This window comes from Plectropomus leopardus, chromosome 6 (assembly GCF_026936395.1).
Source record: "Plectropomus leopardus strain MGB_pleo_1.0 chromosome 6, ASM2693639v1, whole genome shotgun sequence".
Taxonomy (NCBI): domain Eukaryota; kingdom Metazoa; phylum Chordata; class Actinopteri; order Perciformes; family Serranidae; genus Plectropomus; species Plectropomus leopardus.
Window position 1 is genome coordinate 24,028,835 of NC_142181.1, and position 24,797 is coordinate 24,053,631.

The 24,797-nt window shown below is 39.9% G+C and overlaps 1 protein-coding gene across 4 annotated transcripts in view; it reads right to left on the reverse strand.

Moving 5' to 3' along the window:
- The window catches only part of cadm1b (cell adhesion molecule 1b), a 170,892-nt gene that overhangs the window by 40,152 nt on the left and 105,943 nt on the right, over positions 1-24,797 (reverse strand). For 3 of the 4 annotated variants that reach the window (XM_088079049.1, XM_042486747.2, XM_088079050.1), the window contains exons 2-3: positions 11,428-11,448; positions 4,212-4,358 (exon numbers count right to left, since the gene is read on the reverse strand). In XM_088079049.1, the coding sequence (XP_087935175.1) occupies positions 4,212-4,358; positions 11,428-11,448 (168 nt within the window). The remainder of the gene's footprint in view (positions 1-4,211; positions 4,359-11,427; positions 11,449-24,797) is intronic. The other variant, XM_042486746.2, reaches the window with a different exon arrangement.

A 24,797-nucleotide genomic window follows, 5' to 3' on the forward strand; every position in this document is an offset into this window, starting at 1 on the left:
TAACTAAGCATGGCAGTGTAGATCAGAACTGGGAAATACCTGGCATTTGTTGGAGAGTTTTCTTGGCCATTTTGCGTTTCTCACTCTGCATGTGGGATTCTTCTGCCTCAGTTCCAATCTGACTTTAATTTTTAAAAGTTTTTGCAAGTAGCCAATATTCTTGGATATGCACTTCCAATCACTATTTTGAGATTGTACAATCTAATGTCAGAAAAAACACCAATTCATAAAATCTTTTAGGTGTTTGAAAAAGTGATACAAGACATTTTATTTTAGTGCATTTAATACCTCATAAGACCATTTAAGGCTCTGTACAAACCCTGGATTAATGGATTGTGAAACTGTCAAGTAACTAAATGAACTAATGCCTTTAGCTTGTTTTGTTCTGCCCTTCTTAAAGCTCTGAAGATCCCATGGTAGAAATGTTTCTGGCCATATTTTAATTAATCAATTTTAGGAAAAAAAAACAAAACAATAAATCACATGATTTATGTAGTCATATGTATGTATGTAAAAAGGTGTCACCCAATCCCACCACTAAAAACCACCTGCTTCTGCATTTCACCTCAGTTCTATGGAGCTGTATAGTGACTTTAAGCTCATCATTTTGTTTTTGTTTTCTGGGTGCAACTTTACCATTTAGGTTCACTGTCACCACTCTTACATCATCTTTTATAATTAGGCAGCACCTTGCTGGTAAATGTGGTTAAGATTTAGCGTGTTATTAGTCAGACATCTCCCTCAGGAGAGCAGATCAAGGGTGAACCACTGGGCATTTGACCGGGCAGAGAAGTGAAACCTTGCCACTGTGGGAATCCACTGTAACCAACAAAAGCTGGTGTATATTCAGGCTGCACAGCTACTGTTCTTCGTGAAGTAGCTTTTTATTATTTTCATGATGGAACTTTCTGCAATCATATAAAAGGCCCTAAAAACCTATTTTCTCAATCAGCTTCTCACTACGATTGATTGGGTGCTACATGAACACAATTTTCTGCCAAATTTACAATGGTTTGGGTTATTTCACATGAGAGACTTCGGTATTTGTGTTTTGGCTTTTCATACTGGTTTGAAGTGGGAAGTGCCAGCTAGAAAAGGTACCAGTCAAATATGTGATGACTGATGTGGAGTTATTAGCTAATATCGCAGGACCGCTGTTGATCAAATCTGCTCAGATAAGCCGAGTTTTTGAGTGCTAAACTCTTAATAAATAATATCTAAAGAGAGAAAACTTTGATGTCTCTTTTTTAGTCATGACTCAAAGTTATGCAAAGAAATACTTTTATTATTTGAAACAGAGTTTTCAGCTTTTTTTTTACCGAATGCATTTGATGCTAAAAGGAAAGTCTTTTGGCGGAGTGTCACTTTAAACATTAAACCTTTGCTGCACAAAGTCAGGCAACTCCTGTGGAAAGATGCAGTGAATAAGTAATGGTGTGATATTGCAGCACCGTCTATAGAGGTCCACCTCAGCTGATAAAAGCTCATTCTTCCCATTTCAGATGACAACTCTGCCAAATTACATGTCATTTCGCATATATCTGGCAGAATAAATACCTCATCCCAACAACACTCGCTTAGCCTCCATACCTACGACATAATTCATCTTTATTTGCTGCAATACAAATTTGTTTATTTGGCCTTCACTGCTACTGTAAAGGTGCATTTTGTATGGTATTTGTGTGTCTGAATCTGTTTCCATGGCTGCCGCTTAGCTTGTAGCTGCTGTTCTTGTAGCTCCTGGTGTGTCTCTATGTTGCTGCTGTTTACTTCCCTGTATACAAAGATGTGCCACTGTGTCGAGCGGCCCTGTTGACAGGTAACAATGCCACTGGCTGAGGGGGGTCCCCGCAGAACCAGCAGTCCTTTAGGAACAGAGCCGAGAATAGGGCTGCCATGGGGTTTGCTGGACCCCGTTAAGAGGACCTCAAACAATAACACTTAATCCACCTGTCAGAAATCTGACATAAAGTTAGATCTAATTGCAGAAAAACAAAACCTTTTGTGTTTTGTAATTGGAGATGGAACAGCATTAACTAAGGCGGATACAGTGATGTGTTTTTCATTTTGGAGCGGCGTGATAAAAAACAAAAAGAAAAAGGCTGTCTGAATCTAGTGGAAAGATTTCCTTATGAGTACTGAGCTAACATTGATCGTTACCGGGATGTATGAGCTAATTCTGCATAGTTGCTTTTCTAAACTGACATAATTCCAGTTTCCATCTACTTTGAGGTGTCCGAATAAATATTTTTAAAATGTAGAACACAACATGACCTTTGCTTTTTAGGAATCTGTTCCTCTCTGTCATATTCTCAGGTAGCTTTGGGTATTTGTGCAAATATGACGAAGATGTGTACTCAAACTCCCCTGATGCTCTTTGCAAGAGAGAAAATGGAACACACGTCTCGCTACCTCGACGTGTGAAATAGCAGCTGGGATGCAATATAGACTGAAATGAAGGGTGTTTCTCGTTCACCTTGAGTCTTGGCTCAGATCCCACATACAAACAAGTAAAAAAAAAAAAGAGCAGAGACAAAAACTCGGTAGAAGTAGGAGTAGCCCATATGCTCATGCATAATCATAATGTTCAATATCCTAATCTAAGAGATTATCGTAAAATCGAACAGTGACAAGGACACAGAAGTATTCCCATTATGGTAGCGCTGTGTATTATCTCATATTAATCTTGCCGCATTCTGAGCTTAATGACTTGTGCAAAAGAACCAAAAAGTCAAGGGCAGATGGAATCACATTTAACCTCAAGCTGGAGCTGATCTTGAGGTGATATCTGAACTGTAAATGCCAATACCTGAGAGATTCCTCTAGTACAGGGTGCCCTAAAAGCTGACAGTAAAACGTGCACCACTATCTCACAAATGTAATGAAATTTGCACAACTTTCAAAAGTAGACAGATTATGTGGACATGGGGATGTGAGAAATATGCTTTAACAAATAAAAATTGGTTTGATTTTAAACTATTTAAATGATTTGCTTATGTTTTGGGAAAAGACTTTGTATATCGTAGTGAATAAAGTTTAAAAAAAACTTTGAAAAAACTTTGAAAAAAACATTTTCTAATTGATAAAGATATGAATGCAAAATAGGACTGAAACATTTTTTATTCCAAATTCAAACTAATGTTTGAAGAGCATGGGAAATAAATAAATATTCAAACTTTCAGTATCAGTTTAGATTTGGTGTAGCATAGGCTGTGGCTCTACAATACTCCAGAGGTGAGTAAGCAGCTAATGAATTTAAACAAATGATATGTTAGTTGGAGCTTGGTGCTTAACTGCACCAAGTATATGTTTTACAAGGTAAAATGGACTTTTATAGAGCTCAGTTTGGGCAAGTGCTAGGGCTTTCACTATCTTTTTAAAATCTCATTCAATTACATTTTATTGCGTCCATACATCTTCAATAAAACTTGCTACAACTCATAGGAACAATGTCCTTAATTTCCCTTTAAAGTCATTGTGGAAGTAGTTTAGGTGTGAAGCAAAAATATATTAGAATTAGAGTCAAACACTTTTCTTTTAACCCTTTGAACTCAATAGAAATGGTCCACTAATGCTTGCATATTTTATATTTTGGTGTCATTTCTTGCAGTATCCTCAAATGCTTCACATTCCTAAAATCTATACAACTTCAGCGAAAAGTATGTTAGTCAATAAACCATAGTAATTGTTACAGTATTGAAATTTTGTCAAAATTTTAAAACCCCCCACAAAAGTCTGACGTTTTTTTCATTGAACATATAATATATAATAAACACACAAAATGCATTTATCCAAAAGTTTTAAGTGTGGAAACATGAACAAAATATTTCCAAACACTCCATTGGTTATTTGGACTTTTTACATAATTATGTTTTTGAGATATGCTGATTTTACTGAGCAGAGTGCAAAGGCATTTTGACTTTGTTTGATTTTGCACTACAAGTAGCATAATGTTCTGACATCATTGCAAGTATACATTGTAATGGCAAGGAAGGCAGAAGCCTTGGCTTTCTGCTGCAAAAAAATGAAAGTTCTAGCTATTATTGTTTCTATTTTAGATTGAGATATACAGAATTATGCAAACAACTGTTTCCCACAGCCATTACAGGGAAATAGTTAAGTAATCCTAATGTGTTTGCATATTTCATGCTTACACTTCTTAAGATTTCAGGAAACATGGTTAACATTGTGTCAGAGGCACCAGCACTTACGTCTAACATCTTTGAAGTAGATGGTCTGTCTGTTGGGGTTGAGCAGCTGAATGACAGAGTCGTCGTTGTTCTTCACTCTGCAGCTGATGGTGGCAGTTTCCCCCTCGATCACAGACACGTTGTCTGTCCCCAGGTTCTGACCTTCGACTTGACAAAAAATACAGACAGGGAAAAATTACATTTGAGATGGCAGGCAAGCATTCCTGTCTGGATATTTACAGCTTATTTATACTTCCTACAACAGGGATTGCATGTAAACACATGCACAGTGTAAAGATATGTGAATAGGCTGCGTAGATTGTTTGGTTGCTGCCATAATCCTTTTAATATAAGAGCCATGTGCAATGTTTGTCACTATTGATCTCCCCCAGCTCAGAGTGGGCCCTGTGAGTCAGTGCCAGATGGGCTGTAAGCTGTGCTGCCCACGAAGGTAGGGAGAGAGGAGAGGGTAGCAAGCAAAAGAGACAAAGAGTGTAAGAAAGTGGCAAATAGTAGATATGGGCTGGTGTGTGGAGTGTGTGTGTGTGTGTGTGTGTGGGGGGGGTTAAACAGAGAGAGGAGAGAGGGATGAGTCGGGCTGGATGCTGTTTATGGTTGAGCTTTATCAGAGCCCTCCATCTGAGGTTCCATGTGACCAATGTGTGCTCCGTGTGCTCAGCTGTTCTGTATCTCAAGGAATAACAGTGCTGTAAGCATCTGAGTCACTCTCTGTACACTGGCATTGTTGCCACAGACAGGCCCTGGACCTTGTCATCATAACTCACACCTCGCACACCAAACCCCCACACAAAAAGCCCGGCTTTGTTTCCCCACCGTCTTCCAAGAGAAAGAGGAAGGGAATCAAAAGTCACCTTGTGCTATATTTGTCTGGTAGGAACCAAAAAAAGTGTAAGGAGAATGGTGAATACGTTTTAATGCCTCAGATTCACACTAGCAGAGGAACAACACTCCCAGCCGCAGCCCCAAGAAAACATCAAAAGCACATTTGCATGCCCGAGTTGTCAGACACCTCTATTGCATTCTGACATTTACAAAGTGGAGGAGAAAAAACACCTGCATTTTCAGATAGTGATAATGGGAATAGACAGCCAAACTAACATGATTCAAAATGAACTCTGTGAATGCGGCAAGCAATAAGAAATTAACCTCCTGTGGAGAAAAAGCTCCTCAGACCTGTCTGATGCAATGAACTACCCATTTCATTCCACTCTGCTGCCAGGGATCAGGTTCAGGACAAAGGGGAGGTAATGGGTAAAAACAGACACAGATTATGACCAAAACGTACACACTGCAGCCCATTAAAGGTCCATTAAACAGTTTATATTTGCTGCATTGACAATATGTAATATTAAATTGTGAAAAATGGCAAATGAACCATATTAAATAGCACAGCAGAAGGTTACAATTTATGATTCTGTTTCAGTGTTTTCCGTAAACAGGAGAGTTCTTCCCAAGAGCCACTAGGGGCAGAATTACAGGGAATTAGTGTACATACGAGGGTGAATATAAATTAGTTTGGGCTGCCCCTTGAAAGTTGGAGACTACAATCATCAGTCGGAGACCCTCAGTTGACTGAGATTGCTTTAAGTCGAGTAGTCGTTTTTTTCTGTGCAGTTTACTTCTTGGGACGTTTTGGTCCTCAGATTTTGCTGCGGAGTGGGTGCTTTTGACTTTTACACTACTCTCACACTGAACGTCCCAGTGGAGCCTGTTCAGATATTAAAACTTTGTATGGAAAACAAAATGAATCATCAAATACTTGTATTGAACAGCCAATTCTGATTTCATTGACATAATTCCGGTGTTGGGTACAACCCTACAATTTATTCAGATAAAAGCAAACAGAGGGGCAGACCTGTGCTTCTCGTCCTGTCCAAAATACACATCAAATAATTGGATAATATGTTACACATTATGCCTTTGTCTTGTCTTGCCTTCTTTGTAAAAACTCTCAAATATTCCCTCAAACTGTTTTTATTCGTTTTGACTTGTTAGTTGTATCAGTAAGAGGAACACAGCACATGCAGATCAAGTAGGTAATGAGTGACGATGGATATTTGTGCATGGTATCAACAATAAAGTTAAACTTAGGGAAATATTGTATTTATAGCACATAAACTTAATTATCTTTGGATTAACAGTTAAACATTTTTTGCAGAAAGCTTTATGAGAATATCAATACCACTTTGCTATCTGTCTGTTTAAACATAAGGGCACAGCCAGCAGCCTGTTGGTTTAGCTGGTTAGCTTAGCTATCTGGCTAAGCTAATGGTTGTTGGCCACTTATAAAAGGCAACACAGCCTTGTGTTCATTTGTCAAACAGGCTGTTTCCTTTTTATACTTCTTATGTTGTACAAATTGTATGAATCAGATATAATGTGTTAATGACTGTAAGAGGTGCTGGTAGGTGGACTTTGTTGCCTTTGGACAAGTGAGGCCCTTCCTACACTTAGGTATCCAGTTGACATGGGAGTGTTATCAGTCTTATTTTTTAACTCTCTGCAAGAAGAATAAAGAAATTTGCAAATTTGCGGCCATATATGGCTGACAAGTAACCTTGGATTGCCCAGCATATCATGAGCCTATATCTTATGAAGTGGAATGATCAAAAAATATGTGGAAAAGTGTGTGTGTGTGTGTGTGTGTGTGTGTGTGCCTGTGTGTGTGTGTGTGTGTGTGTGTGTGTGTGTATGTAAAGATTATTTTTGGGCTTTTGCCTTGATTGAAACCTGCGGCCGTTGCGGCGAGGACATAGCCTCTGTACATAGCCTCTGTACGTGGGGCGCCCACTCTTCCAACTGAGCAACTGGGCACCCCAAAAATTTAGTTTCAAAAGTGATATGATGAACATTGCTTTATCTTTATTTTTTTTTTATTTTTTTAACAAAATTAATTTGCATTTATCTAAAACTAGGTAAGTTCAGGGGAAATATTGTGGTTACAGTTAATGAAACAAATAATTGCAGGTCTGTGACATGATATCCAGTCATATATACGTATATCCAACCCTGACTTCCTCACCTTTAATTTAAGGCACAATATTTCCTGCGCTTGCATTGTCAGTAAATGTTAGCGAGCAGAATCATCAGATGTTTAAATAATTCTTGTTTGGGTGTGATAGTTCAAATCAATATCCTGTTCTTGGAACAGAAAATGATGAGGGAAGACAGACATAAGCGTAGACAAACTGCCCTATATTATTAAGTACATGATAGGATTTAATAATAGGCTTTAAAGCCATATAATATGAATTAATCTTTTTCTCCTGAATCATATCATATATCAGGTAGCAACGCAGCCAAGTACTTGATTGCGAACCACTGGGTTGGTGAATGAATTTAGGAATGAGAAGAGCCAGTGATTAGTCACTTCCTTGCATAAAAAATAAAATAAATAAAGTGAGAGATGATCATGGGCACCAAATCAAAATAATCTTGATGTGGAGAGCTAAAGTGTGTACATTTGTAATGATATCAAGTGTTGCTGGAGCTCCTCTACACGCGCACTAAGTGCTGCACAAGATGAGGCAAAAGCAATGTGAAGTGTTTTGATGTCTATTTTATTTCATCGCTGTAAAAGTAATATATTTGGCAGTCAAAACAGCAACATAGAGCAGCCTCAAAGCAAGGTTATTCTGCTCCCAATCTGTTGGACTAAGAGAAAGGGAACGCGATAGATAAATTCTCCATAAGGTTTAGCAGCCCCAAGCAAGGTTGGTCCCCCTCCAATATCCTAGCCTAGGCTCATCTCCAATTCAAAACACACATAAATAACGTTGCTGTGATTAGCAATCCCATCAAAGTGAAAACAGGCCACTTTGTGGAACATGGAGGGTTTTTGCAATTGGAGTAAACATTTTCAATTGCCTCGGCATCCTGGTCATGATTGGGTGCAAATGAGGAGAGGCAGTCATTAATTCTTGGTGGTGGGTGGGGAAAGAGGGGGAGTGGGCAGAGGCATGGCACAGATGACTGGCTGATAAATTCACACTCATTCCAGCAGCTGTCTGGAAGAGTAAAGTGCCTGTATCTCTACACATGGCTGCCCTCCTGTTCCTGCATCACAACATACTGAATGAAACAGTCAGAGGGAAATACAGACCTTCAAAAGTCTGTGCGCTCTCGGAGGGGATGTACAATCTGGCATCAAGTGTCTGGCACGGAGGCTCACCTCATCAGTCGTACTCAAAATGCAAAACAGCAACAACCCCCCCCAGCACCCCCCCCCCCCACCCAATTTTAACAAAAGTTGACGAAATCAGGAAATATTAGCAGACCGGCTCCTCCAGCAGAAGTTCGGAGACAGGCACCTTTGAATAAAGCTGGCTCTCCTCTTTGAACTTTTCTCTCTTGTTTTCACATCAAAAGACATGAAAGGGGTAGCAAAAAGCAGGACAGCCAGCCCCCCTGATTCCTCTCTCTTGAGTCACCGCTGTCTGCAGCAGTCGTGTCCTTTCGAGGAACAACCAGGACTGTAGCCAGTCATTAACAATAAAAGTTTCTCTCTCTCCTTCTCTGATGCCGCCTTTTCACTGCTGCGTTTCGTCTTTTTTTATCCGGCTCAGTCATTAAACCCTGATCCTCATGATGAAATGCTGTTTTAAGGATGTTCACAAGTAAGAAGGCTTCTGTCTCAGGGTATAATTAGTGCCGTGCCATTGCTCCTAGACCCTTTGCATGGGAAGGTTTCAAAAATTTCATACCCACTAATTTGACCATCCTTTTAGTTTCTCTACCAAAGACAAGCTCTCTTAAAAGCTCAGTGGAGCCGATTGTATAATGATGAGGCAACATGACTTGAAAATAGGACTGTTCAACCTAAAAAATTCCCCAGCTTAAATATTAAAAGGTGTGTGGAATTTTCTGATATGCATAGAATTATCGATACACTATAAAGATACCACTTGGGATTTTTTTTTACAACCTGACGACCCAAAATAGTCTCATTAGTGACCTTTAACTGATCTACAATAGCAACCGTTAATGGCTGATAACCATTTATAAAGCATTAGTTACAATTATAAACCCTTATTACAGGATACCTCATTAAAAGTTTGTATCAGGCTCTCAAGGACTTGCAGCTAACGTTCTCTTTTAAATGTTTTACTTTATATCATTAGGAAAAATACAGTTTTTCAAGCCGCATTTACACCTGACTAATATGATAAAATAAAAATATTTTAGGGCAGTGCTTTTAAAGTGTCCTTGGGATGTTGGAACACAGTTTTAATTTTTTGAACTTACTGTTGAGTAATTAAGTGTTTTCAATATTGATTATTCATATTAAAGTGGTAGCTCACCAATACATGCAATGTGTTTTCTCCCTGACAAATACGAGCAATAAACCTGATAATTCACAGTAATATTGCATCATGTTAATAGGAAAATCACTTAAAGAGCTGCAGGGTTAGTTCACATCTTCTAGAGCAGTGTTAGTTAGCAGGTGGGCATTCGGAGGAAGGAGAAAAGAGCAACACAACTCACAACTTGAAATTCCCAGAGAAAACAATATGTGCTGTCAAGCCATCGAAGGTTATGGTGTTACAACCCTAGTTCTATTAGCAATGCGGGTGCCCTCTACTGGACTTTGCGAGTAATACTTCTTTAATTATGAGCATATATTCATCCATGGAATTTTGCATAACAGTAGCTGGCTAATCAAGACATGCCTACCTGAATACATGCGGACCATAGACTTCAGTAATACCTGGATACCAGACCAAAGATGGCGCCTATTCATTCCAATGTAGTTGCTAGCCTGGTGCACATGACAAAAATTTTTCTAGCTTCCGGGGTTTATTTCCGTGGTATGCTGCCAACTGAATATGTACAGTTGGGTCTCACCATCTAACCCCTACCACAAGTTCCAGCTCAGCTTATAAACTTTCTATTGTAATGACATCATAGATATTTAAATAGCTTTTCTTGGCTCTGGGGAAGTTTTACAAAAAATAAAACCTCCTCAAAAATTGCAGAATAGAAAGATTCATCATTGACCTTGTTTGAGGTTTGAGCTGTCCTGTTAACAATTTAACAGACATCTCTTTTATAATTGTTGCTGGCTGCGTTCTCTGCTGGTCTCTATGGGTAGAGTGGGTGGAGCCCAATGAATGAACACACTGTGCCACTGTAATGTCAACCCAGCCACTGGGATCCTGACTAGCTAATGTTAGTCACCTTAGCCGGCCTACTTCTTTATAACCTTGGCTACCACAGTGGAGAAGTTTAGGGGGCAACCGATCCAGGTGGTAAACTGCAGGGATGGACAGACAAGTAGCTAATTCCTGTTCTGAGGAGAAAAGGATGACAGATCGATGAAGGCAAATTTTGATTAACCAGCTACTTATGCAAATTTCAGTGGGTCATTGGATGCTCATAATTGAAGGAGTGTATTACCCATATAGTCCATTGGAGGGTGGAGCCTGTGTGACAACTAACTTTTATGGATAATTTTTTATAGAAATACGGACATATATTTCTAAATTTTTATACATTTTTTCAACACTTTTGTTTATTGCCAACTTATGGTTTTTTGTTTATTTTCTAACATAGCCCTGCGATAGTCTGGCGACCTGTACCCCGCCTCTCGCCCAGTGACAGTGGGGATAGGCTCTGGCACCCCCGCAACCCTTACGAGGACAAGCAGTTACAGACAATAAATGAATGAATGAATCACGCTAATGTGCTAGGCTAAGATAGAGAAAAGGGTAAACATCATACCTGCTAAACATCAGCATGTTAGCATAAGGATTTAGCTGAAAACACAGTTATGTCTAAGTACAGATCACAGAGGTGCACATGACTATAGAACCGTCCTATTTTCATTAAGAGCAGTAGTTATAGCCAACTGTGTTAATTATTGCTGTCCATGTGATTACATTGGTAAAGTGCATCTTGTCACATAGTGTAGAAGTCAGTAAAAAGCTAATGAAAAACAGAAAAACTTAAGTGGAAATCAAGTGCTCTGAAAACACACGAAAACTGCCATTACGTGTGGCAAACTGTTGATTTGAGAATTAAGAGTAAAATATAGCAGCTCTGTGTTGTGAGTGCGTTTCTTTGTCTCCTTCCTCTCCTGAAAAGAAAACATCAACATAACCAACCATTCATGTAAATATGCACAGATGAGCAGACTGCGATGGACGGCCAATCAGCAGACACAGACAGAAGCAAGCACTTCCAAATGAACAGCAGGTAGCAAAAAAAGAAAGAGTACCTGTCACGGTTTCAGCAGCTCCTGTTGCAGCAGCGCAGGATGAGAGCAGGAGAGAAGAAAACAGACAGGTTGTGAGCAGACAGGATGAAAGCATAGAGCCATATTCCAGTGCTAGAAAAACGTATTCACAAGCAATAAAGTTGAAATTCATGAAATTCAAGCTCCATATGCAATTTGTGTAATTTTCCACCAATTAAGCGAAATACAATGAGCCTTTTTTACAATGCGGTCAATTTATAAATACGATCCCTGACATAATGAGCCATTTTACACTCTTCATCCAGCCTTACATTAATATGGAGGAACAGAGGGAATATGTGGACTTTGTTTTCTCCCCCCTTGTGTCCCTGATTGAGATTCCAGCCAGAGCCGCTCTGGAGCAGCCACTGCCTGGAGGCGCTCCCCTAGGACCCCGCGGTGTATCCTGGAGAAGAGAGCACCCATTCGGAACGGTGCCCACCCAAACTGGCATCTCACAGGGCATGGGAGACTGGCATGTTCCCAAGTCCCTGCAGCAGTGCTCAGGGCCTGCACCCTTGGGAGAGCTTCCATCATTCATTGTCTGCTATTCATAAACAACACCCCCCAAATCCCCCCATCTTCTCTCTCTCTCTCACACACACACACACCGCCTCTGCCCTCTGCCGCACATCCATATCTACATTTTTATATTTCACATCTTTTATTATATTGACATTTCACACACACTTTGGAGCTTCTTTACTCTGGCTGTGAGCAATGTGGGCTCCAGTGCCGAGTGTACAGTATGTCGAAATGACTGCTTGTCTCACTTGTCATTGCCGGCGTAATAAGGGTGTAAGGTATGACACATGTCCTTGTTATACTCCTTTGTGCATTTTCTAACGTGTCAGCAATTCCCTCAGGACAAAAGACGTGTGAGTGACAAATCACACAGGATGGGAAACAAATTTTGAACATTGTCCAAGAGTCGGCTACAGTATCTCGCCCGGCTTAAGCCTCTGCTTCTTTAGAAACTTCAAGTGCCAGTCAAAAACTTCATCTCTATTATGCGATAACGCAGCACAATGAGGCTTCTGGGGCAATTCTGCTTTGGCTGAAAGTGATTTGAACAAAAAGAGTCCGTGAGGTTGATAGCCAGGCTCCAACTCGAGCTTGAATGAGCACACTGTATGTGTCCCAGTCCACCCAGCCCTCAGGACAACCCATAATGAGGCTTTTGAGCTGTTTTAATTGCCAGGTAATTATAATGTTGTAGCAACATTATGTAAATGACTCATTATCATCTTGTATGTGTAGTATATCTGCCCTCATTTTATGTTACTAAAGTGTAACCCAGAAAAATGTATCACCCTGATACCAGGGCATCTCTGCGTTTAATCTTGTCTGCAGAGACCTATATCTAAACAGAGAGACTTGTGATATAGTGCGGTGACACCTTCCCTAACCCTTCAGTATGATCCACTTCCTGCTGGTGGCCTCTGAAGGGGCTATAAATAGCATTGTGCCGTGCTCCCCCTTCTCTCCTATGTACCTGCAGCACATTAGGTAGAAGTTATGAGGTGCCAGCTCGCCTGTGATTAGATGTCATGGCTGTCGCTCTGCTTAGACAGTGCTGATAGACAGATTTCTGGGGAAATGTGTGTGATGGCATTCGTGCGAGTGCAGCCGTTGCACCAATCTGTCAATCACGGCGGATGAGAGCAGGCAGGCCAACCATCCTCCAAATAATGTCTGTCCTTGTCTCCTCACCTCTCCTCCTTTTCATCTGGAGCGTTGTGTTCCAAAACAGGGGAGTTGATCATTTCCACCAACAATGATGTTACATATCCTGCTGGAAACATTTGACAGGGCGTGTTCTTGCACCGAGTTATGTTTTCTATAAGAAGCCGTGTGCTCTGGCATTCAGGCATCTGTGTTCAACCCCAGTGCCACGCCAACGAATCCATAATAATCTGCAGTGTTTTTTTAAGTCACTGAGGCACACTAAGATCTCGGGAGACTGGCTGTCTGTGTGGTAAGAGTGGCACATAGCCCCTCGCTCCTTCTATCGCTGCAACTCCGTAAAAGCAGTGGGGTAACACTAATGAGGCAACATTTCTTCTCAGTACTAGTGTGATGCCTTTGAATTAATGTTCTTCCTTTCAGGTAAAACATTCCCTTGCTTATTTATGCTCATGATCTGCTGCGTGTTGCATGTCAACCTAGTGTGTGATCGCACTGCATAAGAGAACGTAACAGAGTTGGATGCTGGAACTCTGTGTAGCTCCCCATAGAGATCCACATTGGTTACCTTTGTGTGTGTGTGTGTGTGCGGGAAGAGATGCTGTCTCACTCTGTGTAGCCCACTGTGTTTTCATTTAATTAGAGGGATCAGAGGTGGGCTTCAAACTTTTTCTCTTCAAGGAAATCGGATGGAGAAACGAGCTCCCGCAGAGTGGACCCAATAAACACAGGCGACTTTTAAGGTCAGGATTTTCACAAAAGAAACCGATCAAAGCGTTTCATCTCTCCTCACAAAAAGAAGAAGAGGACCCCCCCCCCCCAAAAAAAAAAACAGTGCCCGACACCTCACTCACGCCTTTGTTGTCAGGCGTGGTTGTTTTCAAATCCACATTGAATAATATCTTTTACTGTAAATGCACTTCGCTTTTTGGTAATTTGAAAAAAAAATTAAAAAACAATCTTAACTCAGTGTCCACTTAATAGGATCCCCAAAGCTTTCAACCCTGTCACTTTGAATTTATGCTGTAAATGTCTTTCATGTCGTCAAAATATAAGTTCTCTGCTGCTTTCATCTTTTGATTGGGCAGGACAAATACACCTGATTAAATTTTGAGGGGGAAGTGTACCCTGCTTCCCCCTGAAATCCGCACCTTTGGATGCAATGATTACATTTAAACATTATTTATCATCATTACAACTGAGCAAACTCCAGCTGAAATGATGGACAATTCTAATATTCCATGAACTGTTTTTGTCATTTCACTCCAGCGTCTTGATTGTAACTATTTCTTGTTTGTCTTTTTCTACTATGACAGCAAATTGAATTTATTTGATTCATTCTGATTATTTGTTTATTTGTCAGGGATAATGCAAAAACATTGTGAGAGTTTACGGATGTATTGCATCCAGGATTTCTAGTCAAGGATCATTTCTGACCACTGTCCTTTGTTAGGCGAGGCTAAAAGTACAGAACTTAGAACATATTGTCATTACTATGATTGTGTTAAATTGACCGCATATTAAACAGTGACATTCTAATATTATTTTTTTTTCAAAAATGTTTTGTAGACCTAATCAATGATTGGGAAAATAATTGTCATATGAATCAAAATAATAATTAATATTTAATGCAACTCTAAGTCCATATGGCAACAAAGATAGTACCACACTGATAAAAGCTCTAAAAAAGTTAGCAGGTTGACCATGCGTTGAGAAAAAAAAAAAAAAAAAGAGAATATCCGAATGCCCAGTTAATAAATACTCCAATATTTGGGTCCAGCTCTACAGGTCACAGTGTCATATCACAGGGGTACAACACATGAAATGTGGTCTGAACTTGACAAAAGGCTCAACAGCCAGCGACTGTCAAAGAACATTGCGATGATTTGTTTTATCTGCAGTTGAGCCTTGTGGTGTAATATATTTTATACCAAATTTAAAGGAATGGGTAAGATTGACAATTCTGTAATTATAGAAAAGGTCCTTAATAAAAGACAATAAACAAATGCTTTCTGTATGACCCATTCAAGCGTACCCAAGGACCTCTGTCAGGCCAACCAGAGAGAGCCCTAGCAGAAACATCCTTTTATTTCTGTTTCCACCTGCTGTAATCCTCCAACATCACAGCTCAAGTTTCATTGCGCATGTGTAATACCCCACATCTTGCATGGGGTCAGAGAACCTTTATTTAATAGCCTTGAAGCCAGCGAGAAAGGGAAGTCCTCAATGACAACAGAGAAAAGCCAATTCAATAATGAATACTGCATGATACAATATAAAGCAATGAAAAAAGCTTAAAGGACCTTGAGTTGTGATTGTTTTTCCAAACTACTATTTTCAAGGTAAATAATTCTCTTCCATGCTTATCAGTAAAGGCATTTACTGTAACAGATGACACATTTGCTCTAACGGCTTGTTTTGCTATCCTGTAAAAATTGCAGTTTTGTGCATTATTCAGTAATTGAGTTGCAGTTTATTTACAGACCTTCTTTTATCATTATCAACTCTCAGGTACAGCTTAATCCAGCCCAACCTTTCAGTGAGATATCAGAAAATGCTCACCTGCAAACACCACTGGGAATACTCCCGATTAATTCTCTCCAGAGTCGACTGAAACATATTAATCAGGTCGGCTTACAGGAGATGCAAAGCATGTTCCTGCACGATAAACTGTTATAAGGAGATTCCGTTAGTATCCCCACCATGGTGGTTAATTGCTCAGTGTTAATGGGATATACTTTGTAAAGGTCCAGTCTATAGCCTGAATGTTGTGTTGTACCCGTAAAAATCCAGGAGGACACATGTAGCTGAAGACAGCTTTTACTTAGAGATTAAGGGATAATCCTTCAGAAATGCTGGCAGATAAAAAACAGATATATTGAATTTGAGGCCCTGCCTCCTCTCAGTCAAGTGCTACGGGCAGCTACAATTGCATATAAATAACAATAGCTGCATGTTCTAATGAATAAAAGGCTAAAATTAAGACATTTCGGCATCAGTAATGTCTTTGAAAACAAAAAACAGGTGTGTAATCTCATTGGTGTGTGTGACCGGGTCCTGTCACTCACTACACACATGAAAATGTTTCCGCAGCTGACACACACACACACACACACAAAAGAGAGGCTGCAAACAGCAACCAGCCGCTTTAATGACAACTCAGGTAGCATTCGGCTCTCACAGCCGTGTCAAGAAAAAAGAGAGCACTAACACATCTCTGACTACTGTAGATGCCAGGCTGCTGTTCCAAACAGCCTCACATGACAGACATCAAGCTCTCTCTGTTACACAAATAAAACAGCATCAAAATGCAAAAAAAAGACAGGAAAAATAAATGAAAGAAAAAAAGGACAGCGGTTGCTTAATATCACAGTGACACATCTATCAAAAGGTAATTTGGCATAATAAATCAGGACGACTTTACGAAGCAGGATGTCTCAAATCAGCATAACATAAGGCAGGAAGAGCATTATAGTAACACTATTAAGTTATGCTGATTGTGACAAATGCAGTAACTTCAGTGGTCTATAAATCACCAACCAACTGCATTCGCTGGGAGGTACAATGATTTCCTTTTTCCTACGAGGCACAATCATTCACTCTGTTATGTTAACAAGACTGGTTGACTGAGCATGGACTTAAGTGCAGCAGCGACAGTGTGCACTGCACCCAAAAACCAATGCAGCAGAGCGAGATCCTTGCTTAAAGCCGAGGCAAAGCTTAACCTCTGGCAAAGTGACACATCACATCTCATTCGGATTGTCTATTTTGGGTGACGCTGCATCTTTTTGTGTTTTTCTCCTCAGAGGCTGCAGGCACTGCTGCGAAGCCTCTTTTCAGCCCCAGACTGTTTTTTTTTTTTAGAGAAAAAAGTTGCGGCAGGAGTGCTGCGTTTGTTACTACAGGAGAGAAACCAAAGCTCTGATTCAACACGCAGCCCTGCCCGGATCAAAACGCACGCAGAACGATTCAAATCAAAGCCTCCAAAGAGTCTTGAGGGAGGGATTTTTGCTATTCTGGAGATGCTGTAATGCCTCACCTATAGTATGGTCTCATGCCAGGAAAGCTCACACGAGCAATGTTCACAGACTCGGTGTGTCTGTGCTTTCTAGCCTGTCTGCCAGCATATCTGCTTACTCACTATGAATGTGCATACATCTGCACTGTGTGTGTGTGTGTGTGTGTGTGTGTGTGTGTGTGAGGGGTAATTAGGACATTAGGAGAAGCTTCTGACAGGCTTGTCATCGCCACAGCTTGCCCAGTGGAAAGGAGGTGGTCAGAGGGGTAAGTGGGGGTCCGGCAGGGTCAAGAGACAGCTGCTGCACCACCACTCACTGTCTGGAAGCTCTCAGAGAATATTAAACCACTGGGGCCCTGGCCAAGACGCTCCCTCATTTATGGAATACACAAAGCTGTTTCACTAATTTATTCTCACTCTTATGAAAGTGCTATTGTTTATTATCCTGCAACATGAGAACATAAAAGGACCAAAATAAATTATGATGGCACGGAGGTAATTGAGGTTATTTTGTAAATCAGTGAATTTGGAACACAATGATTGTTGCTGTTTTTTTGTTTGTTTTTTTTTTATCCTCGCAATGACAAATCTCTGTGGTCCCATGCCTCCTGTGTATCTGTCTTCAGCAGAGAGGGGATCTATTATTACAATATGAGGCATATTAAATACATCCCCCAAGGCTGATGACCTTGGTGATGACATACCATTAATTGTATAGATGGATTATCATCATCACAACAATAACATGCATCCTTTTCTGCTCCACTCTCGCTAACACCTGTGCCCATTCTGTGGCTGCCTCCGCTCATATACTCATAATCACATCTATCAGCCCAAAACGTTAACTGCATCCGGGGACGCTAAACACGTCCATTTGTTTGCAGTTGTAATGTCTTTTGTGCGCCTCAATCAGGCACCTGTCAGACACACACCTGCTACCTCGGCGCTAAGAAAAAAGGCAGAGGGAAGGCCTTTTGTTTCCTCACAGAGTTTATAATCAGCGCGTTGTTTCCAATCTTCTTCCACCATTTTTCAATTTCCCATTTCCCTTTTCTCAGTCAAATCACTGCTATCAATCAGGTGCATGTTTGAGAGAGGAGAGAGTGAGCGTGTGTGTGTGTATGTGTGTGTGTGTTAGAGAGAGAGAGAAAGAGGGGGGAAGTTCCTTGATGGAACCATCTCCAGCCCTAGGCCTCATTAGTCAGAGACTGCAGGAGGAAATGTGCGTGTGAATGTGAGCGGTGTATGTGTGTGTGATAAAAATGAATACTGGTAGAGTGTTCCTGTCAATATGAGGCCATTTAACATTCCCCATTCCACCCAAATGATGCACAGCGGACATTACGCTCTCTATTTGAGTTCTCCTCTAAATGGATACTCAACCCAGTATGTTCTGTTATATTTTGCCCTTTCCCTCCACTGTGCTTACTGATATCATGGCAGAAGATGACCTATAACGTCTCAGAAAACAATTTATGTGCAGCCATGACAACATCGTCTCTGTATCAGCATGCATGTGCTGTGAAAAAACGTCTCAGAAATGAATGTGGTTGACTGATGTGGCAGTCAATACGAATCAAACCGTAACAGCTGCATAGGCACAAGCCATATTGATCTCATGTGACGGGAGGCGCTCGCAGTGCATCGACATCTTTGAAGAGAGTCAACTTATTCCCTTTGATAGTCTGTTTCACTGAACACGCCAACTCTTACAACAGAAATAGCACCTCTGTTAACATTCACGAGGAACAAATTAGGCAACAGACACAAACAGTGAATAAATGATGAGCAAACACAACAAGGTCAGATTATTGCCAACGTGGCAATATGCTGGATGTTTTACTGAGTGTATTGATTATAGAAGAGATCTATTTGAAGTGGCCGCACAAAATGGCAACTATAGTAAATTCACAATGGCAGGGTAATATACGGCTTCACTGCTTTCATTTATTCACAGCTTGACATTTCCTCCCTTCCGCAGAGTGTGCTCTAACTGTGTGCCAATGGCCACATCATTTAGACTGGACCCGCATGAATATTTAACATTAGTGCCTGGCTCGTAGCTTGCAGAAAATGAATTATTTTTAGTGGGCTTTGCAGAGGCACCGTGGAAAACCCTCACTCTGGTGATGAATCGCTGGAGAGTTTATGTTGTATTAAGCAGGCAAAACAAATGGCTATCAATCATTTGAAGCTTTCCATGCTTGCCAGCTACACATCCCTCCCCCTCTTTACAGAGATTCAGTCGGTTTTCAGCGGGATCAGCTGCCAGCCGCGGGTGTGTAAAAAAAGGGTCAGTCTGGAGTTCACTGGTGTTAATTGACAAGCCCTCTCTGGAAGAGAAGGATAGAGTCTGGACGTGTTACAGTAGGCAATCGTCCTATTGTGGCTTTAGGTAAAGATGAATAAAATTATGTTAACATGTTTTAACTCTTCATGCTTTAAAACAATCTGCAGCCTTGGTTGTAGACAAACACCAGTATTATCACTTAATAATATTACTATTTGTCTTTTTTTTTTTAACTTAATGATTTTTTATAGTAGTTTAGTGCACAGTGTATACAGCGCATAATTTTTGCCCGTAAGTTTATTGTTAATTGCTCTTGTAATCTATTTCTATTTTTTCTTTCTATTCAGGCTCTTGCACTGTTCATACATATACCTATGAAAATTAATGCGCCACAATTTGTATAAAACCCATGTAATTAGGAGACAGTGATTAACCCACGTAATGGGGAAGGCTTCAATAATATGACCAATACGCAGACGTGAATAAAGAAGGAAAGTCCCTGTAAGTAAGTAGGTTGTGTTGGTGGATGGGTCAAAGAAACACAGGACTTTCCCTCAGGTGGTCAATGTTTGTGTCACGTGTGAAACCAAGTAAAACTTTACATTTTAAGGTATGTTTTCATCATGTTTCTATTCATAAACCTATCCTGAATAAGTGTACTTGCCTAAGCCTAACCTTTATTACCTATGTTAAATATATAACCTAAAGAAGACATTTGTGGGAAGCTAATTTTTTACATATCATATGAACCGTTGTATGAGGATACCCTGTTCTATTTTAACTTATATTCTAATTTTAGTTATACTTATCTCTTGTTCTTTATTCTCTACTTTCTGTATTAATTTGAACTTATATCTGTCCCTCTGCTGCTGCAACAACAGAATATCCCGGTCCTTTTCTTTAGAGCTTTTAGAGGCATTTTTTTTTTTTACCAGCTATATTATACTTTAGCACTAGGATTTATTACACATTCATAGTATATATATATATGTGTGTGTGTATATATATATATATATATATATGTGTGTGTGTATATATATATATATATAGTATAGAATATCACACAGTCTAACACAGAATGCAATCAAAACTTTGTAAGACACGCCATAACATACAGAGAACATCGTGTGTGTTCATTGCAATTTATGAATTTATTTATTTGTGATATGCTGAATACTGTGATTACATTTATTGTGATTTATTACCCTTTTTTAACTGTTTGATACAGCACAACTTGCTTGAATATCATGACATAAAAAAATCCCAGAGAGCAGCACTTCAGAACATCACTAAAGAAACTTTTAAATGTTCAAAGTGGTCCTCAGTGAAAGCAGCAAACAATACATAAAAGTATACATAGATATAATTGCAAACAAACAAACTAATCGTAAACCTACTCATCCCCTACTCATCCCTCTTGTAAGTCCATGCTCATACTTACAAATTAATGTTAATTATGTCCTCAAAGAGAAACTTTGTCATTATCTGTTTTTATTCAATAAGGTTTTCAGTGTGTTCATTAAATTTTTTTCAGCAAAATGTCTGATGGACGGAATAACAAATTGATTTCATCATTCTAGTGGGCTCCCAAAGGTTTAATTTCTGTTGACATTGATAATGATTTATATAATTTTAAAAAAATCTGTACTTGATGACCATGTATGGATAAAATATTGCCATGCAAAATATTGCAATTCTATGCTGTTTTTTTTTTTTCCCTCAACCCTCAATGAACTTTTGGAATTGTGATCACACAGGCGCTATCAGCAGATCATTTTGAGGCAACAGAAAAAAACTAAGGTTTTGTCCTAGTTGCTAGTCATTAGTCCAGCACAGACTCCAGAGTGTCTTGTGAGGTTGTTTTTTTTACTGCAATTGCAAAACTCTGGAAAACATAAACTAAAAAAAAGTGTTTAACCATGTATATGTACGGGATATTTAAACTCTAACCTCTTCAATCCCACTTACCTACCAGGACAGCCAACACAAACCCATACTGTGCAGCTCAGCATTATAGAAACTCATTTCAAATTCTAGAGAAGACCCCAAAGTTTCCACAGACACCAAATATGTCAGACTGAATTTAGTTTATATAAGGTCTGTATGAAATGATGCACCAGATATGTAGAATATTTCCGTCTGATGGAGTGGTGCAGCCATTTCACTGGGTGTAAACAAGGTATAGCTCCAATGAACAGCTTGAAGAAGCTGATAAAGAATATGCATGATAGTGTTGGAGAGTGTGGAGTAAGTAGAATTCATTCCAACCTTAGGAAACTGAATGTTAAAGAGCTAAAGTAAGTGCTATAAAGTGAAGTGTTTGTACAGTTGTCTTTTGTGCATATACAATTAAGCACCATTCTGCATTGCGTGACATTTTCTATTCGGAAGATTTCTTCTTCTTTAACAGCCACCATGGTTTTCAGAATAGTCCATTCAATAGTACATTTGTACATTCAGGTGTAAAAGGAAGAGTTCCGGTTAATATTTTAAGTCTGTACGAAGAAAAAGCCTCTTGAGCCAAGGGCAGTGTGCGAAAGTGGGAATCCAGCAAATAAATAGAGCCTCCTCTACAAAGTAAATAAAAAAACCTTCTGCTACTGCTAAATTAAGAGGGCTAAGAGATCAAACCTAAGAGTGCATAAAGGAGTAGTTCTTATAGATGATTAAATGAGCTCTTCATGCTTCCCCTACCTGCTTTGAGTAGTTTTATTTGATTGGCTACATAATTACCTTAACATTGGTTAATTGCTAGTTAATTTACCTCTCATTGCAATCACGTAACCCTCTAGTCTGCCAATCAGTAATTTGAAAATCAGGTATAAATTCAGTCAGCTCAAACACACGCACAAGCGAGTGCCCTAAAATGCAGGCGTGACACACACCATCACAGTTTACAGATTCTTGGATTTCTTGACAGTTTCATTAAGACAGATTACCCTGACCCTGAAGTTTTAATCTTCCAGATAAAGTGAAGCTGTTTTTACACCCATCCTCAAGGATGCACTTCATTTCCAACAACATCCAACCTGAGATGAGATTTGGCCTTTCTCAAATACAATCTGAATTGCTTCAATTGATTAAACAGAAACTGGCAGGCTGAACAGAGCAGAGCCGAGTACAAACCCGTCCGTGAAGCCACTGGCAACTGTGGACACAAGATTGAGGGTAAGATATCTGTGAGTGGCCTGGCACCTGAGTCAGAGAGATAGTCCTGCTTACTTGGGGGAGGAAGGCGGGCGGGGGGTCAAAATTGGAGACAGACTGGGTGGCTTTGCCTGTGTTTCCCCCCTTCAGGTTAATATTTTATGGATGTGCGATACAGTTCAGATGACAGTTTGAGATGACTGAGAGTCGGCATGCAGGCGGCAAGAGTTCAGCGATTTATTAGAAAAGGGGGGGAGTGCGGCACAGGGGAGAGCGAGGCTGAATCTGAGAAATGTGTTAGTGGCTGTTAATGTGAGGAGTCTCAAAATGACTAAAGTTTGTGCTCACATGTATGTGCGTGTGTGTGAGAGAGAGAAATGAGTGAGTGCTATCTGCAACCAGAGCCCATGAAAAAGAAAAGGCACTGGCAGTACAGATGTGTCTCTCTCTGAGCCCAACATGAAACACAGGAAACAGCCTCTTTGATCATTACCTACCTGTCAGTCTGCCCTCCACAGGGACCGCCTGTTACGACTGCTGATGCGCTGCACTGACAGGCCAGAAACACACACGCAAACTCAAACACATTGAGAAAAAAATAAATAAAAAATTGCAGCACCGCTATCAGCCTGACTGGTGCCGGCATTCAAACTCATCCCCGAGGATGTATAACAATGAGGACCAGTAGTGTGGGCAACGTGCAGGTTTATTATTCTATATTTGGATTCCAATTAGCCTCAGTGACTGCAAGTCTTGCCGGGGTCCACATTCGCATTCGTACCGACGGGCAATTTAGTCTCCACTCCCCGTGATTGTATGTTTGTTGAGAGTAGGAGGAAACAAGCAGAAACCCATGTGATCAAAGGGAGAACATGTCTAGAAGTCGTGAGTCAAAAGCAAACAAGCTTTTCGAAGTTCATTTGTTTGACATACTGCTTCTACAGTAGATGTCCTCCGACCTGCTGAGAAAATATGTAGACAAAAAGGAAGACATGGGAACTGCATATAGACAGGGTCAACACTGTGAGGGGAACTCGAGTCCTTCTTTCAGCGATAACCTATAAATTATACCTGAAACCTAGTGTCTTTTTCTGTTCATTTTTACTGTGACCTTTTGTAAAAAGCTGGATTAAAGCATTTTCTGTTGATTTAACTTTATTCTCCCCTCTCCCACACAGCTTGTGTGACTAGCGTAGCTCGCCGTACTTGACCTTGTTGTAAAGCTGTGTCTTGAAAAGTGGCAACATCCTCACATAGCAGTAATTAAGCAGTTGTGAAAACTGTTGCTATAACTATAGGGCCTACAGTCCAAAAATAGGAAAAAAAAGACACCAGTAAGAAGAAGTAAAATGTCCTTAAACAGCTTTAAAGCGTCAGTTCAACCCAATTACCACAACAATACAGAAGAGGTAAATGGAATTTCATTCCAGGTCCTCACAGCAATCAAAATTTCAACCTTGTCTAGGGAGTCAATATTAACTATATAACTTATAACTTGAGAGCTCACATCCCGTCACATCCACATACTGGACTCAGAATGAAAACTCTTAAAATCTATCATTTTAAACAGGCTCAATAACTAACTACAACTAGACTTAACTTAACCAGAACAACTGCATTTTATTTTATATTGATTTAACTAAATGCTGTGCTGTGTTTTGCTGCTTTTGGTTCATTTTGGTTTATTTTAGATTAGATTTAGGTTCTAGTACAAGGGCTTGTTGGTGAGTGCCACCAAATATTGAATGAATCTGCTAAACTCTTAATTACATTCAATGCCATCACTTTTCGAAATTCTCATTCCAGATGAACACTGACATACTCAGATGACCTTTGTATCACCTGTTTTTATTCTGTTGGTGACATTATAATGGCAAGTGTTTTTATTTTGAAAGGGTGCCAGGAATGCCAGTAAGGTAGTGGGGAAAATACTACAAGAAAGAAAATGGCATAGTCTTGTTTTCCTAATGTAAGCACCTGGCCAAAAGTGTGTCATGACTAATAAGTGGTTTGACATTCCTTGTTTAAATTAAGCGTGGCATTTAGAAGTTTGTTTTACAGTAGCTGCAATGTGTTTCTAGAGGAAGTATTAAAGCTGCATTTCATGTTTGATTTTTGAGCTATTTTCCTATGCTATATATTGATTGTAGCCTGGAGGTGAATGAATAATTAAAGTTACATATGCTTACCTTTATCTTAGCACTATTTGAG